Source organism: Protopterus annectens, chromosome 17.part0, assembly GCF_019279795.1.
Source record: "Protopterus annectens isolate FY-2018-M chromosome 17.part0, PAN1.0, whole genome shotgun sequence".
Taxonomy (NCBI): Eukaryota; Metazoa; Chordata; order Ceratodontiformes; family Protopteridae; genus Protopterus; species Protopterus annectens.
Genome location: NC_056751.1, coordinates 593,317,194 through 593,331,807, shown reverse-complemented (window position 1 = coordinate 593,331,807; position 14,614 = coordinate 593,317,194). Strand labels below are relative to the sequence as shown.

Below are 14,614 nucleotides of genomic sequence, written 5' to 3'. Positions count from 1 at the left end.
ATCTACATTTATGGTAAGTGTACACAACTGTACTATCTTTAATTACTGAAATTTTACCACCCAAATAGGAACAACTGTCCCAGACTGGCAGCCATGCTGACATACTTGAGTTAACCTGAATGAAAGGTTATCCATGCTAAGATGCATGTTGCAGCCTGTGCTTCTCCTAAATGCCAACTGGTTTTGTCTTGTCTTTATAGCTCTCCCTGCTGGAAAACAATATTTTCAGGGAACATCATCTTCTAACCAGTTTCTTTTTTCTTTTTCTCCCCAGCCAATCACTCTCCATAAGGCTGTAACCAATTTATCTTTATCAGATGGTCTCCATAGAGATGTGAGAACCAGACAGTCAGTTTCTCATTATCAGATTGTTTCCATGGAGACATGATGGCCAGATACAGATTTGCTACTAAGCACACCTTCATTTTCTAGAAAAAGCCTCATAATATTCAATACTATTTTTCATTTACTTGCTTTTTATTAACACTTATTACTAAATCAATCTAAGGTCCTTAATGCAGTCATTCCCATTGCAAGAATGAGGAAAAACAAAATCATTTTTTCTTTTGTCATGCTGTTTTTAACCGGAGTTGGGTTTATTTATTTTTTTGCATTGCAGTGCCTACATGTCTTAAAACTGAACAGGAATAAAGAGAGAAGGGAGAAAGACAGAAAAAAAACAGCAGTGCCTGTTTAGAGTCCCCGTTACTCTTAAAATAACTGAGAAAACTTTACGTTATAGCATGCAAAGAAAACTGTACACCACAAAGATATGTTTTCTTTAGTTAGTTAGCTTTCTCCCCCCTCCTCCCCTCCCCAAAGCATTTTCCAAACATTAAAAAAACATGAAGTAGGGTATATACTTGAGTCCTACAAAAGTCCAACAGATTCTGAAAAAATCCAATATTTCCAGATTTTCTTGTTCTGTCATATTTCACAAATACAATTATTGCATTATAATCCCACATTGTTGCTGATTTTATTACTGTTCATCTCCATCTCCCATATCCTGTCTCTGCTTCATTTCCAACATACTCTCGATTCTTCTAGTTAACTTTTGCTCCCTTCCTTCTCCCCAACATTTTCCATTAAAACAGTGTAAAAGGTTTCATGGGTGCAGTCTGTCTGTTGTCTTTATTACCAGAAGCACAAGAAGCAGAATCTCCGTCTGTTTCGCAGCTCAATTTTTGTTGGACAAACTTTTCTATGTCCTCCTTAGCATGTACTTCATCAAGAAATAATTTTGCCCCTCCATGAGAAGAATACCTTGATGACAGCTGGGTACAGCAGTTTGAAACTTACACCTACGTCTCCACATTCCCTGAATAGTGGAATGAATTTACTCCTGTTCTGCCTGGTGTACAATTAGTAATCATTCTCCACAGACGCTATGCTGTCTCCCACTTTTGGTATTTTGTCCTGCCACAGTTTTGTCCACTCCTGCTAGTAGGATTGCATCTTTACTGTTAAATGTCTAAGTTGCTTTCTCATAGCCATGTTTGGAGCATACACACAATGTGCCATTTCAGTTAACAACTCCTGTTGTGGAATACCAGTTCAATTGCTTATTTGTGCTTTCATAAAATTAATGCAGTCTGTTCCTTCCAGCTTCTCTGTTGTAGCTGAAAATCCCAGGTTTTCCCTATGTGCGCTGTCCTCTAATTCTGTTATTATGTTTGAAACATCTCTTCCTGAGCAGTCTCCTATTCAGCCACCCTTTTCTTCATTTCAGCCTCTGATTTTTACAGCTTTATCACCTCATCTGAGTATTTGTTTAAAGCTTCTTCAGTTGTTTTTCAGCTTTTTGTTTGTGTTGATATAGTACATCAGTGTTGTTTTTATTTTAACAAGGTCTTTGTGCAGTTGTCTTCTATCTTCCTGTAGGTTACTGGAAGGCATGCCTGGGGTTGCATTGCTTTTTGCTGAACAGCTGCAGAACTTCCCCGTCAGTGTTTCTTCCTCACTTTTTGTAGCTGATTTTTTTTTTCCATTTCTTTCTTCGTGGCATCCAGGCAGTACACTTAGTAGCCAGTTACTGAAATTTACCCATAAATGCAAAAGTTTACTGGCGTTCTTTGCTTTCACAGTGGGAGAGCTGGAGTCCAGCAGTTACTCGATGTGCAGCCATCTTGGAAATCTCCACAAAACCACATTGATTCATACCTATCAATTTTGGCATTACCTTTGTCATTCTTTTAGCTATTATAGACATAAACACTTTATAGTCATGGTCTAGGCTTGAAATGAGCCTGTATAAAGCTGGATCTGCTGGGTTTTTGACGTGTTCAGGTATTAAAGCTACCACCACATTCTTCCAGGATGTTGGTGCTTTTGTTAAACAAAACCTTTGAGATTATCAGTTTTTCCCTCCTAGCTTTCAAACTTCCACAGGAATACAGTCTGTTCCTGGAGATTTTCCTGTGGATTGGTTATACATCATTTTTCTCATGTCTTCCTATCCTTTTAGTAGTTGAACCTCATTTACTTTTGACCTTGACATATTTAGTTCTTCCATAAACATTTCCATATGTACCTTTTTCTTGATTTCCATATTTTTCTGCTTTGTACATACTTTCATAAAATTTCAGAAATATTTCTAATACCTCTACAGGATCTGTTATCTTCCTTGTTATAGGTTCCCATCTGTTTTACCTTCTTATCCAGAGTCCTTCTTTTTGTCCAAGTTTTTATCCAATTTGCCATCCGGATTGCATTTTGTGGCATTAACTCTCTCTTTTCCAGCTCCTGTATGTTGTTTTTTCCTGAACTCTACATGGCCTTCTTTTCCAGGAAGTTGAAAGGCCGAGGTACCAGAAGCACTGGTTATTAAAAATCTAACTGCAGATTGAACAGCCTGGCATCTTGGTGTTTTTTGATAGTTGTGTGTTTTGGCGATTGAAAGTGTTTATCATGCTTTACACTTTCATCCAGATTTTTCTAACCAGAAAACAATTTTCACAAACTTCACAAGCTGCTCAGTTTAGTTTTTAGTGTTTACATTAGAATGCTCATATTTACACTCTTTATCCATTCCTTCTGCTTAGGTGTGAACTACTAACCATTTAAGGAGCAGATATTTTTTTGCATGTCCCTAACGTTTATTCTTTTAAGAGTCTTTTTTGTTCTTTTCAGTCATGACCTGGATCATAATATTAGACATGTATGCACATTTACAAAGACCAACAGTATCATTCTCTTTTGCCATTTTTGTCTATTCTTGACTTTTTCCCCTGGTATTGAAAGTCTTGTAGTGACCTCCATAACAAATAGCAAGGTATTTTTATTGTGATGTCATTTCCCGTCATAGTCATAATTGTCAACTGGATCACCTCTGGAAAGGACCTTAGGCTCACTGCAGTCTACCAAATCTGCAAAACTGGAAAGAAGGTATTCTGACAAGGGTCACGCACCCAACATTGATTCTGTGTGAATAGGGTACGATTTATGTACAGTTAAGAAATGTATGATCTGATGTCAGTTTACATTCTGTCCTCAACTGATGGGTTCGGATCCGAGTTGGCCTTTGCAAAAGCTCGAGGCAACATAGAACTCTTGAGCTTCTCCCTTACCCAGAATGCACCAAGCACAATTACCTCAGATCTTGTTTGCCACCACCTGCGAAAGATGTGGTTGTTATATACTTGAGCTTAAAGTTAGATAAGTACATTTCTTGATACTAATTTTCTTGTTTCTTGTTTTCCAGTTGTCTCTTTCTGTTGCCTAGTACTACCATACTCTCTGAAATACTATTGATAATATTTTTTTCTTTTCCCCTTTCTTGCCTTCTACACTTGCTTAGCTACCTTTGTAGGTAGTTTCCTCTTTTCTTCTTTTCCCTTTTTCACTTAAAAAATAAACCTTTACAGTTTTTTTCTGCTTCTTTTTTTTTTTTACTTTAACATCCTGAAGTAGTTTGACAGTTTAAAGTTGATAGGTTAAAGTTCAAGTTAGACCTTAAAAATTAGTTTTACAGTTTTTTAGAATTTGGATATTAAGATGTCTGAAAAAGAGCAAAACCCAGCAGGCTTTAAGAAATGTGGTAAATGTGGTCAGAACATTATTTTTTCTGACGGACATACACTTTACGTGTTCTGTCTCAGACCCCTTCATCTCCAAGAAAATTATTTCATTTGTCATGTGTTCAATCCAAGGGCCCTGGTTGAATGCAAGCTTTAGCGAGGCCTTATCTGGAGCTTCAGTAGAAAAATCAAGGAACGTGTTTCCTACTTCTCCAAGCACCTCAACTGCCTCTTTTGGAGAGTCCTTGAAAAGATAGTTTTTGGATCCATCAGTTCCTGCCAATCCAAAAAAGAAAAGGCCTAAGTCTTAGGCTCTGACTTCATCCTTGGATTAGAGACATGTGAAGAACAATCATGTGATCCGACTGCCTCTTTGGATCTGAAAAGCTGAAAATTTAAAGATGCCTCAGATCAGACCTCCTCAGATCCGACACAAAGACCTGCTAATGTGGTAATTTTTTCCGAGAACAAGATACTCTCCTTCATTGGACCAAGTTCCCTCCAGGGTTCCTTTCCGTTTCTTAGAGAGGCCAGGATCTCCTTCAGAGATGTCCATTCGCACTTGCAGAAGAGGATGTGGAGAGGTTAGAGAGGAAAATTCTGGATGTGGAGAGGTTAGAGAGGAAAATTCTCTTTACGCAGGGCCAATCAGTTATCCTTTCTGCTCCTACTCCATTGAGTCAGAAGATCAGTACATCCACAAGTCCACCATTGCTAGTTCCTCGTCTGACTCCTTTCAAGGCCTCAGAGTCCTTGGATTCAAGTCAACCAGTCAGTCTGTTTCAGATCCGAGAATTCTTTTATCCTCTGATCCGAGGCTTGCTTTGAGCTCTTCGGTTCAGTTGGATCCAGAGAGCTGTCAGAGACTATTCAACCCTGTCAGGTCTGAGGTGCTTCACTCGACTCAGAGGGTTTGTGGAGCAGTCTTTACACCATGGACCCTCTGCAATGGTCAGTTCGGCTCTGACTTCAGTCTCTGGAAGATTGTCCTCAGGGCAGGGTGGGACCATGGATCAGAGACTTGTCTTCTCGGATCCAGGGCCCTATCCTTTGCTGGGGTAGTCTGCCTTTGCGGTTACGGAGAGAGCACTCACTCTCTGCACCCCTGACTCAGATGGTGCCAGCCCCCTTGGATCCTCTATCTACACTTGTACAGTCTGTGTATCTGGAGTGTCAGCTATCTTGTCCACAGGAACAGCTGATACCGAAACCCCAGGCTTCCCATGAGGGTATCCCCACTTCTGCTGACACCTCCCTAGAGTACCCCACTGAGGAGGTCCCTAAGAAGAAAACCTACAAGAGGAAACATTTAGATTCCCTTGAGTCTGTCACCAAAGATATAGAGTTTGATGAGGCTGAATAGTCCACATGGTCACCTCCTGATGTCTCATTCAGAGACATCTTAGAAATCCTAAAACAGAGAGGTGGCTGGAAGCCCAGCAACTCTTCGGAGGAATCTGTACTCCTGGAGACATTCTGTACTGGCCCATCTACCTCCTGGGTGACCCTGCTCGCCGATGAGGTTATTAACTTGATCTCCCGGTGGACATGGAAGGATCCAGACACCATTGAGCCAATTCCCAGGAAGCCCCATAATATCATGATGGAGGATAAACTGTTTTGTTCCTGGGATGTGCATGTTAATGCCATAGTTGTGACGGTGGCCACTAAGAAGGAATTTGCAGAATAAAGTTCCACTGCCCCCCCCCCCCCCCCCCAAAAAAAAAAAAGTTCTGGGTGATGGACATATTCAGGAAGCATGTCTATGCTTAAGCGACCTTCTCCTTAAGGTCACTGAACTGTTTGGCACATTTCACAAGGCAACAGAGGAACCTGATTAAGGAGCCATCAGACACCCTCTAAGGATCTATTTCTGAAGAGGTGAAAGTATCTGTCACCTCCCAGTTGGCTACCCTGCAATTGCTATCCAACTCCTGCATGAGGCTCATTTCTAATGTAGCAGAAGGAACCTCAAGGGCAGCGGGTTGCCATTAGGAGATATGCCTAGATGCACTATGTGATTTTTGCGGAGCCCTTTTAAGTCTTAGTTTGTCAGTGCTCCTTTTCATGGTGCATCTCCTTTTGACCACTAGATTAAAGACACATTGTGAGAAGGATGGAAAGACCCTTTCTGCTGTGGGCATATGTTTTTCCACACCTCAAAGATCCTTTTCAAGAAATTATTGAGGTGGTGGTAAAATATGGTTCAAAAAATTCCAAAGATCTTTCCAGGACGCACACAGAGGAAGTTCTCCCAGAGGCAGAGGGGGGAACTCCAATGGTAGACGCCACCCTTGTGACAGAGGTGGTCCACAGAACCAAGTGTTCAGATAAACGTTCTTTGGCAGAACCCTTTCATCGCTCCTGAAAGGAGGCCTGATGATCTCCCTCTGGAGGCAGTCGGGGGTCATTTGCTCCTGCACCAGAGAGCCTGGCTAGAAATAATAGATACTTGGTGCAGAGGATCATTTCCAGAGGTTATAGAATACCATTTTCCCTTTATCCTCCCAATTCAAAAAAATTCCCAGATGTTCCACCCAGTTAGAGGGAACAAGCAGCAATTCAAATTCAAAATCTGCTAGAAAAAAGTCATCCAAGAGGTTCCCTGAGACCAGATAAAATCTGGAACTTACTCAAGGTTCTTTTTAGTGCCAAAGAAAACAGGGGACTGGAGACCAATTCTAGATCAGAGCATCTTAAACAAATCCATTTGAAAGACCAAGTTCCAGATGGTCATAGTTCAATACATTCTTTGGTTTTTGGAAAAGGACAGTTGTATGTGCTCAGTAGATCTTCAGGATGGGTACTATCATATAAAGATGAACAGGTGATCCAGAAGATTCTTGCGCTTTTGACTGGGAGCCAGTCACTACCAGATCTGCCCTTTGGCCTCACCACAACCTCCAGGGTGTTTACCAAATGCAAGGCGGTAGTAGCAGTAGCAGTCATAGTAGCAGTAGCAGCTCACTTGAGACTGCAGGGAATTCCGAGTGTTTCCATACTTGGACGACTAGCTCATTTCCACCCCGACAAGGCGTTGGCTCATTATTGCAAGAAAAAAAGTGATCCAGACATGTGCCCTACTTGAGATAACCATAAACTACAAAAGTCTCCTATAGAACCAACTCAAAATTTAGAGTTCATAGGAGCATTGCTCAGTATAAAATCAACTTTTTAGCCTCGGTTTCCCTCTCCAGAGTTGAGACAATAAGATCACAAGTGAAAAAGATAAATAATTTACTGTACCAGAATCTTAGCCCGCTGGTCCTTTAGGCTTTGGGATCAATGGCAGCATTAGTCACATTACTACCCTTAGCCAGATTTGATGTGAGAATTCTTCAGTGGATGCTGACCTCACAATTGCCAATACTTCATCTTCTTTTATCTGCTCCAATACAAATCACCAATAAATACAAGATTAATCTAATGTGGTGGATTCAGTCAGAAGTTCTACAGGGCTGTTTATTCATCCCCTCTCACCCCAAGGCCATTGACCACAGATGCTTCCCAGCTGGGTGGGAGGCATTACCTGTGAAAGGCGGTCCAAGGCACATGGTCCAAGAGGCCAATTTGGATGTCAGTGTCCTAGAGTTTAGAGCAGTGCTTTTAGCATTGTTCAGACAGACAACATGTTAGTTGTTTGGTACATCAACAAACAAGGAGTAACCAGATCTTACCCCCTGTGTCGAAGTGCTCAGTGTTTGGCAATGGGGATATCTTCCAACCACTTTCTTATAGCAACGCATATTCTGGGGAAGTCCAGCGTGTTGGCAGACAAACTAAACTGGTACATCCTACTGCCTCATGAGTGGTCCCTCAACAAGAATGTGGTAGAATTGATTTTCCGACAGTGGGGCCAGCCTTGCTGCAATCTCTTCACATCTTCCCTGAACAGCAACTGCAGCAGCAACTTTGCCCTAATCCTCCTCTCCCCACAGGGAAAATCACAGAAGGATGCTCTTCTCCATGATTGTCTTACCAGTCTACTTTATACTTATCCCCCAGTTCTTTTGATCCCAAAGTTTCTATAGAGAGCTGTCAGGTTGAACAGCAAAATCATCCTCATTGCACCTTATTGCCCTCAACAGATTTGGTTCCCCTTCCTGTGACTTCATTTTAATTCATCAGCTCTGGATTCTGGACCCAACTTCAGATACGTCTAACCCAGTAGGCATGATACATCCGGACCTCCCCAATTTCAGGCTGACAGCTTGGTTTCTCCATTTCCAGTAGTAGCCAGGCAACTTATGCTCTCTTCGCCTGTCTGCGAGATTTTATCATCTTCCCTTAAACCATCCACAAGGAAACCTTATGCTAGTAATTGGAAAAGATTTGTACACTGGGCACGTCAAAATCATGTGGAATCCTTTTCAGCCCTGATTCATAGCATCCTTGAATTCTTGTCACTACTTTTTAATCAATGAGCCAGTTCTTCAACAGTTAAAATTCAGTTGGTAGCAATTTCTAATTTCCATATTGGATTTGATGGTTCCTCACTCGCTTCTCATAAACTTTGTAGAACCTTTTTATGAGGCACCTGTGTTAAGACCTCCATTTACAGATCTACTCCTCTATGGGATTTAAATCTGGTACTGTAAGCCTTGATCCAACCACCCTTTGAATCTGCACATGACTGTGATGCTAAATTTCTTTCTTGGAAAACTTTATTTTTGGTGGCCATTACTTCTGCCAGATGAGCTTCCAAAATTCAAGCCTCGTCTGTGATGCCCCCATATCTAATTTTTCATAAAGGTAGAATTACATTACAAACTAATGCTTCTTTTTTTGGTCAAAATTGTATCAAGAGTCTAATATTAACCAGTCCATCATTTTAACAGCTTTCTTTCCAAATTATTCAAACAACGGTGAATATTTATTACATTTATTGGATGTTAATAAGCAACTGCATTTCTATTTACATAGAATAGAGGACATCAGAACTACAGATCAGTTATTTGTTTCATTTGCTATTGTGAAACTGGGTAAAGCAGTGTCCAAAGTCACTCTAGCCAAATGGCTTACTGTCTGCATCTCTTGTTTACAACAAATTGGCAGTGTTGTGCTAGTTACATATAAAAGCAATAAGTTACTATTACTAGTTACTTTTAAGTGAAAGTAATATGTTACTATTACTTATTACTTTTCTAAAAAAGTAATATATTACTACTACTAGTTACTAACTAAAGTAACTAGTTACTGTTGAGTTACTTTTACATAAGTCTAGTTTATCAATTCTCATATTCAGATTTACTCACATAGTACTTGTGTGTGAGGAATACATGCTTACTGCACTTGAATCCGAGTGTATTAAAGTTGTATACACAGTGTTACAATAATGATGAATAGCATTTCACAGTTTACAAAGTCCCACAGACTAGTCTTTACAGAGAGTCACAATTTAATACTTAAATCAAAGTACGCACAGCCAGAAACACAAGACCCATAACAAGTTACAACTCATCAAATTTTCAACAATATACATTAGGCTAATCTGCTAAAACTAATGCTGAGGGTGCAAAAATGCTTACAGAAAATGGTCAACCAAAATATCTCTTTATATAACTATTCACAATAACTACACATTTCTTTTGGCTTGAAGAAGGAGCAACTTTTCAAAGTGTTCGTCGGTGAGTCTATTTCTTCTTTCAGTCAGAAGTTGTCCATCAAGACTGAACAGGTGCTCTACCTGACTATAGGTTAACTGTTGAGAGAAGACATTTCTCTGGAAGGGTCATCCAGATGCATGTCCATCTGAGAAGATATGCTGACATTGGCTGGCATCGACTCTTTGAAGCCGAAGAAGCTGTCTTTGGCAGTTAATGCAGAAGCTTCAGATGACCCATGTGTAGGTTCATCCAGTTTCTGCGTGGCATCAAGGAACAGAGCCTTGCCTCTAAGTTTCTGCTGTTCACTGTCCATCCATCGGAAATGGAACTGTGGATGCTCTATGGTAGCCAGAATGAGCTCTTCATGCTCCACAAGGTGATTGAAATGAGCCTCAATGCCTTTAAGAAGAGCATCAACTAGCGGCACAACAAGCTTCACAGACTGCCTGATTTCGAACAACTTGTTTTTCAGGCACATAATGGTGGGGATCAGGATTCTCATGAAGCTTTTCAACTCTGACTGCAAGATGCTCAGCGCCATTGCCAGGGGCTGCATTGCTTGCACAAACTCGGCAACAAAGGTAATTTCTGCAGGCCTGAAGATGGCATTTCCAATCTGTTTACATATCTCATTCAGCAAGCCTTCACCCCAAGTTGCAATGAGGTGAATTCTCTCCATCTCATAGAAAGTGGGATTCTATCATGTCGCATTGGGAATAATCAGTGCCAGATCACGCTTCTTTCGAGCCACCTCAGCAGCTTGGGTGCTACGAATAGCCTTGTTCCAAGCAGCATGGCATTTGGCTATGGTGCTTCGCATGATTGTTTTATACTGTGCATCATTGCAAGCAGATTCAGCATCGTGCATGGCAACTAGATTCCATGTGTGTGCTGCACATCTCAGATGGGGAGGCAGTGAATAGGTGTTCTCGCTTTGCCCTGACTAACTCAGCATGGCTATCACGCTGTTGTAAATCACTTCACCGTAATCATCCTCATCTTGGGACAGAATGCTTGTAGTCTCAGATTTCTCACATTCCGAGAAGACAGTGAAAGCCTTTACAAAATTGCTGCTATTGTCAGTAATTGTTCCACACACATTTTGATCTATCTTGTACTTGATGGGAATGCTCTCAAAGTTGATTATTTGAGATCATATGTATGCCCCCCCCCCCGTAGTCTGCAGCATGACAAGCAGCTGACTTTCTTTGAAGTGTGTCACAGTCAATCGAGTGGGCAGTGACACCAAAGAAACTACGATTCTGATGTGTCTAAATGTCAGCCGTAGTGTGCTGCATACTGTCACCATTCATGCTGGAAGAAGCTGCAAGCATGTTCTTATCATTCGTAAGCATATTTAGCAGTACTTTTCTATAAGATCATATATCTGGCAAATCTCTGTGGTTTTGCTTAAAGTTAAATCACTGTCTCAAACCAAAATCTTTCTCATTGCATCATTATTAACACCACACACAAGCTTGTCTTTTATCAACTCATCTCTCAGATGACCATATCTACACCTTTTTGACTTGTTTCTCAAGTCAGTTATATATGCTGTAAAAGTTTCACCAGGCTTTTGATCTCTTGTGTAAAATAGTGCCTTTTCACTGTAATATTCGTTTGAGTGTTGCACATTTCTCTAAATTTACGTTTTAAGCACTCAAGTCTTCCCACATTTCAGCCTGTACCACAATATGGCAGTCTTACCCCTTCTTTGCATAAACAGCAGGTGCATACACAAATGTATGTTCTCTCTCAATGGCTTCGGAACCAGCTAAATTGAGCAGAATAAATGCTTTTGTATGTGTGTCTTTATCAGAAAAAGCAGCCTGTATGAAAATATCATATTCTTGCTCAAACACTCTCCAGTTTTCAGCAATATTATTATCAAACACAAGTGGATCAGGTCTGTGAAATCCCTCTGCCATGCCAAATAAATGTCAAAGACACACCAGGTACTCTTTGAAATAACTGTAATGTAATACTGCACACACTGCCAACACTTTGCACACTTTAGATATTTTGAATAGCTTTAGTTAATGCAACAAAAATAGTACATTGCGAAAAAATACAGTTTTCTTTTCTCCTTTTTTGAACATTTTATATGATTTATATATTGTTTAAAATGTTTTTCAAGTACATTTTTCAATGTCACAATTTTGACTGTTTTGTTTATTCAGTAATTGGTTTGTATTCATTGAGGGAAAAATCATTTAAATGAGTTTAAGAACCTGGAAATATTTTCTGACCTGTTTACGAGTCATTTGAGCCACTCTTGTATATTCCTCCATTTCTGACTGTGCGCCTCATGGTTTTAAGAAATTTTGACTTCGGATCCCATTCTAACAACATGTCACTTGTCTTGTGTGTTCAAATAAAGATGACAGGGCTTGGGTGTTCATTTAAGATATTTATTACACACAAACACATCAGAATGGATGACTGGAACATAAAACTTAAACTAGCTAATTGACTGACTGCTACACGCATACATGCTTTCACTCCAGCTGCTTACACAAAATGGCACTCTGCTTGCATGTGCGCAGTACTTTTATGCATGTGCCCATGAACTACAATGGCTTTAAAAGTACAACACACACACACACTATGATCTGCACTCCCTGTATTCAAGTGGGTTTCCTCAGGGTGTTCTGGTTTCCTCCCGCATTCCCAAGACATGCTGCAGGTGGATTAGACATTCTAAACTGGCTCTAGGTGTGTGTGTGTGTGTGTGTGTGTGTGTGTGTGTGTGTGTGTGTGTGTGTGTGTGTGTGCATGCGTGTGCCTTCTGAAGAAGGGTTCACTGCTGGGCTGGCAACTCAGCAATATAAAACTCCCCTGCCACTTGTTCTGCAGACTGATGATCCACCGTGGTGATCCCTAACGGGCACAGCCAAAAGGAGAAGACGACTAGTCTTTATATCCAGAGAATCACAGATAATAATTAAACCAAACCAGCCAGCAGCACAAGACTTGTAAAAAAACTATCGCATTTTGTCTATTTTCAGCAACTAAATATCAAAACCTGAAAAGAATTTTAAATAGAATATAACAAAATATTGTCAAGACAAAAGTTGGTTGATCATAGATACACTTGAAGAGTCCTGCTTGGTGCAGTGGGTTTGGGGCATCGAGTGCTTAGCTGATGACTGATGAATTTGATTCAGATTGATAGTGTATGAAGAACCAATGCCATGTATTTAACTGCAAGGTAAGGATATGATCTCTAACAGGCTAGAATTGTCCCAGTGTTAGGGGATGTTTTAGTGGGTGAGAGTCCCACAGTACCAGGGCAGGGCTGGAGTCTGGTCATTGGCTTTCACTTCTTTGCAGTGCTAAAAAAATGAAGGAAATTTTGCTCTAGACTAATTCTAATGATCTGTTATGAATGCTACATGCTATGAGTTGTAGCAACATTATGTTGTAATTTTTTATCCAGATTGCCACTTCAAAGTGTCTATTACCTCCTAACATCTGATTACTATCCATACAATATAGGCACCCCGGAAGTTTTACATCACTCTTTAGGAGGCTATATCACCATGTTGAGAATCACTGGTTTAAGCAAAAGTAACTCTAAAGTAACTCACATTTAAGTTATTAGTTACTAAAAAAAAGTAATATATTAATATTACTAGTTACTATTTTGAAAAAATAATTAGTTATATTACTAGTTACTAGAAATTGTAATATAAAGTAATACATTACTTATTGTAATATATTACTCCCATCCCTGCAAATTGGATATCCCTTTACCAAAGCAAATACTTGCTAATTCATCCAGGTCCGTAGCAGCTTCCTCAGTTTTTCATTCAAGCGCTTGCATGGATGAAATATGTGCAGCAGCAACTTGGGCTTTCCCCTATACCTTTATCACTTATTACAAATTAGATTTGGTATCGAGAGGTAGAGCATCATTTGGCTGAGTGGTGCTTAGGAATATCCTTCTTCGAGTCCACCCTGGGATTTAGGTAGCTGGGGACTCTGTCCCTTCAGTTGAGGGCAGAATGAAAATTGACATCATCAGATAAAGAAGTTATGTACTCACCATAATGTTCCATCTGTGTTGTCCATTTTCATTCTTCCTCAACTCCTCACCCACCATCCCCCATCCTTATGGTTTTCTGGAAGAGTGAGTGGATATGAAGATTTTGTGTACTCCAAGCATGATAAAGCTCAAAATGTAGCCTTGTCTGTCCTTTTTCTAGGTTTACATTTATGTCTGTTTGTATAAGAATTATTTCTTTAAGCTCAGTCAGCAAACAAGATCTGAGGTAATTTTCAGCAAGCAAGATCTGAGGTAATTGAGATTGGTGCATTCTGGGTAAGGGAGTCGCTCGAGAGTTCTGTCTTGCCACAAGCTTTTGCAGTGGCCAAATCTGATCTGACTGGATCAGAGCCCATCAGTTGAGGAAGAATGAAATTGGACAACACAGATGCAATGTTATAGTGAGTACATAACTTATTTTTTTCACTCAGGATGTCACTTAAAAAGCCCTAGCAGTAGGGCTTTCTTTCATGACAGTCTCTAAAGTAAATAACTAAATGTACATTTTAGCATTCAGTCTTTTTGATGTAATTGATGTAAATAATAGAATCATTTATGTAAAAGCCCAGACCGTGAGGATTTTTTTAATACTTTACTCTCAACAGATTTCATCTTTGTGGGCAGTCTTATCACTAAGTCTTAAGACTGTAATGCTGTGTATTAAAGAGTTAATGATTATTTGTTTGTCTCTCTCTTCTTCAGTAAACCTCTGTCATCATGGAGTTCCTGTTTGGAAAAAGGAAGACGCCAGAAGAGATGCTACGTCAAAACCAAAGGGCATTGAATCGAGCCATGAGAGATTTGGACCGTGAGAAGCAAAAGCTGGAGCAGCAGGAAAAAAAGATCATTATGGACATTAAGAAGATGGCTAAACAGGGACAGATGGTAAGGAAAAAAAGAAGTGGAATCTAGCACATAAGGGAAAGCATTACAGTAGGGAG

At 40.1% G+C, this 14,614-nt stretch overlaps 1 protein-coding gene across 5 annotated transcripts in view; it reads left to right on the top strand.

Annotated features, from left to right (window-relative positions):
• The window catches only part of CHMP2A (charged multivesicular body protein 2A), a 518,938-nt gene that overhangs the window by 183,770 nt on the left and 320,554 nt on the right, over positions 1-14,614 (top strand). For all 5 annotated transcript variants that reach the window (XM_044059594.1, XM_044059593.1, XM_044059591.1 and 2 more), the window contains one exon: positions 14,376-14,558. In XM_044059594.1, the coding sequence (XP_043915529.1) occupies positions 14,391-14,558 (168 nt within the window). In that variant the 5' untranslated portion in view covers positions 14,376-14,390. The remainder of the gene's footprint in view (positions 1-14,375; positions 14,559-14,614) is intronic.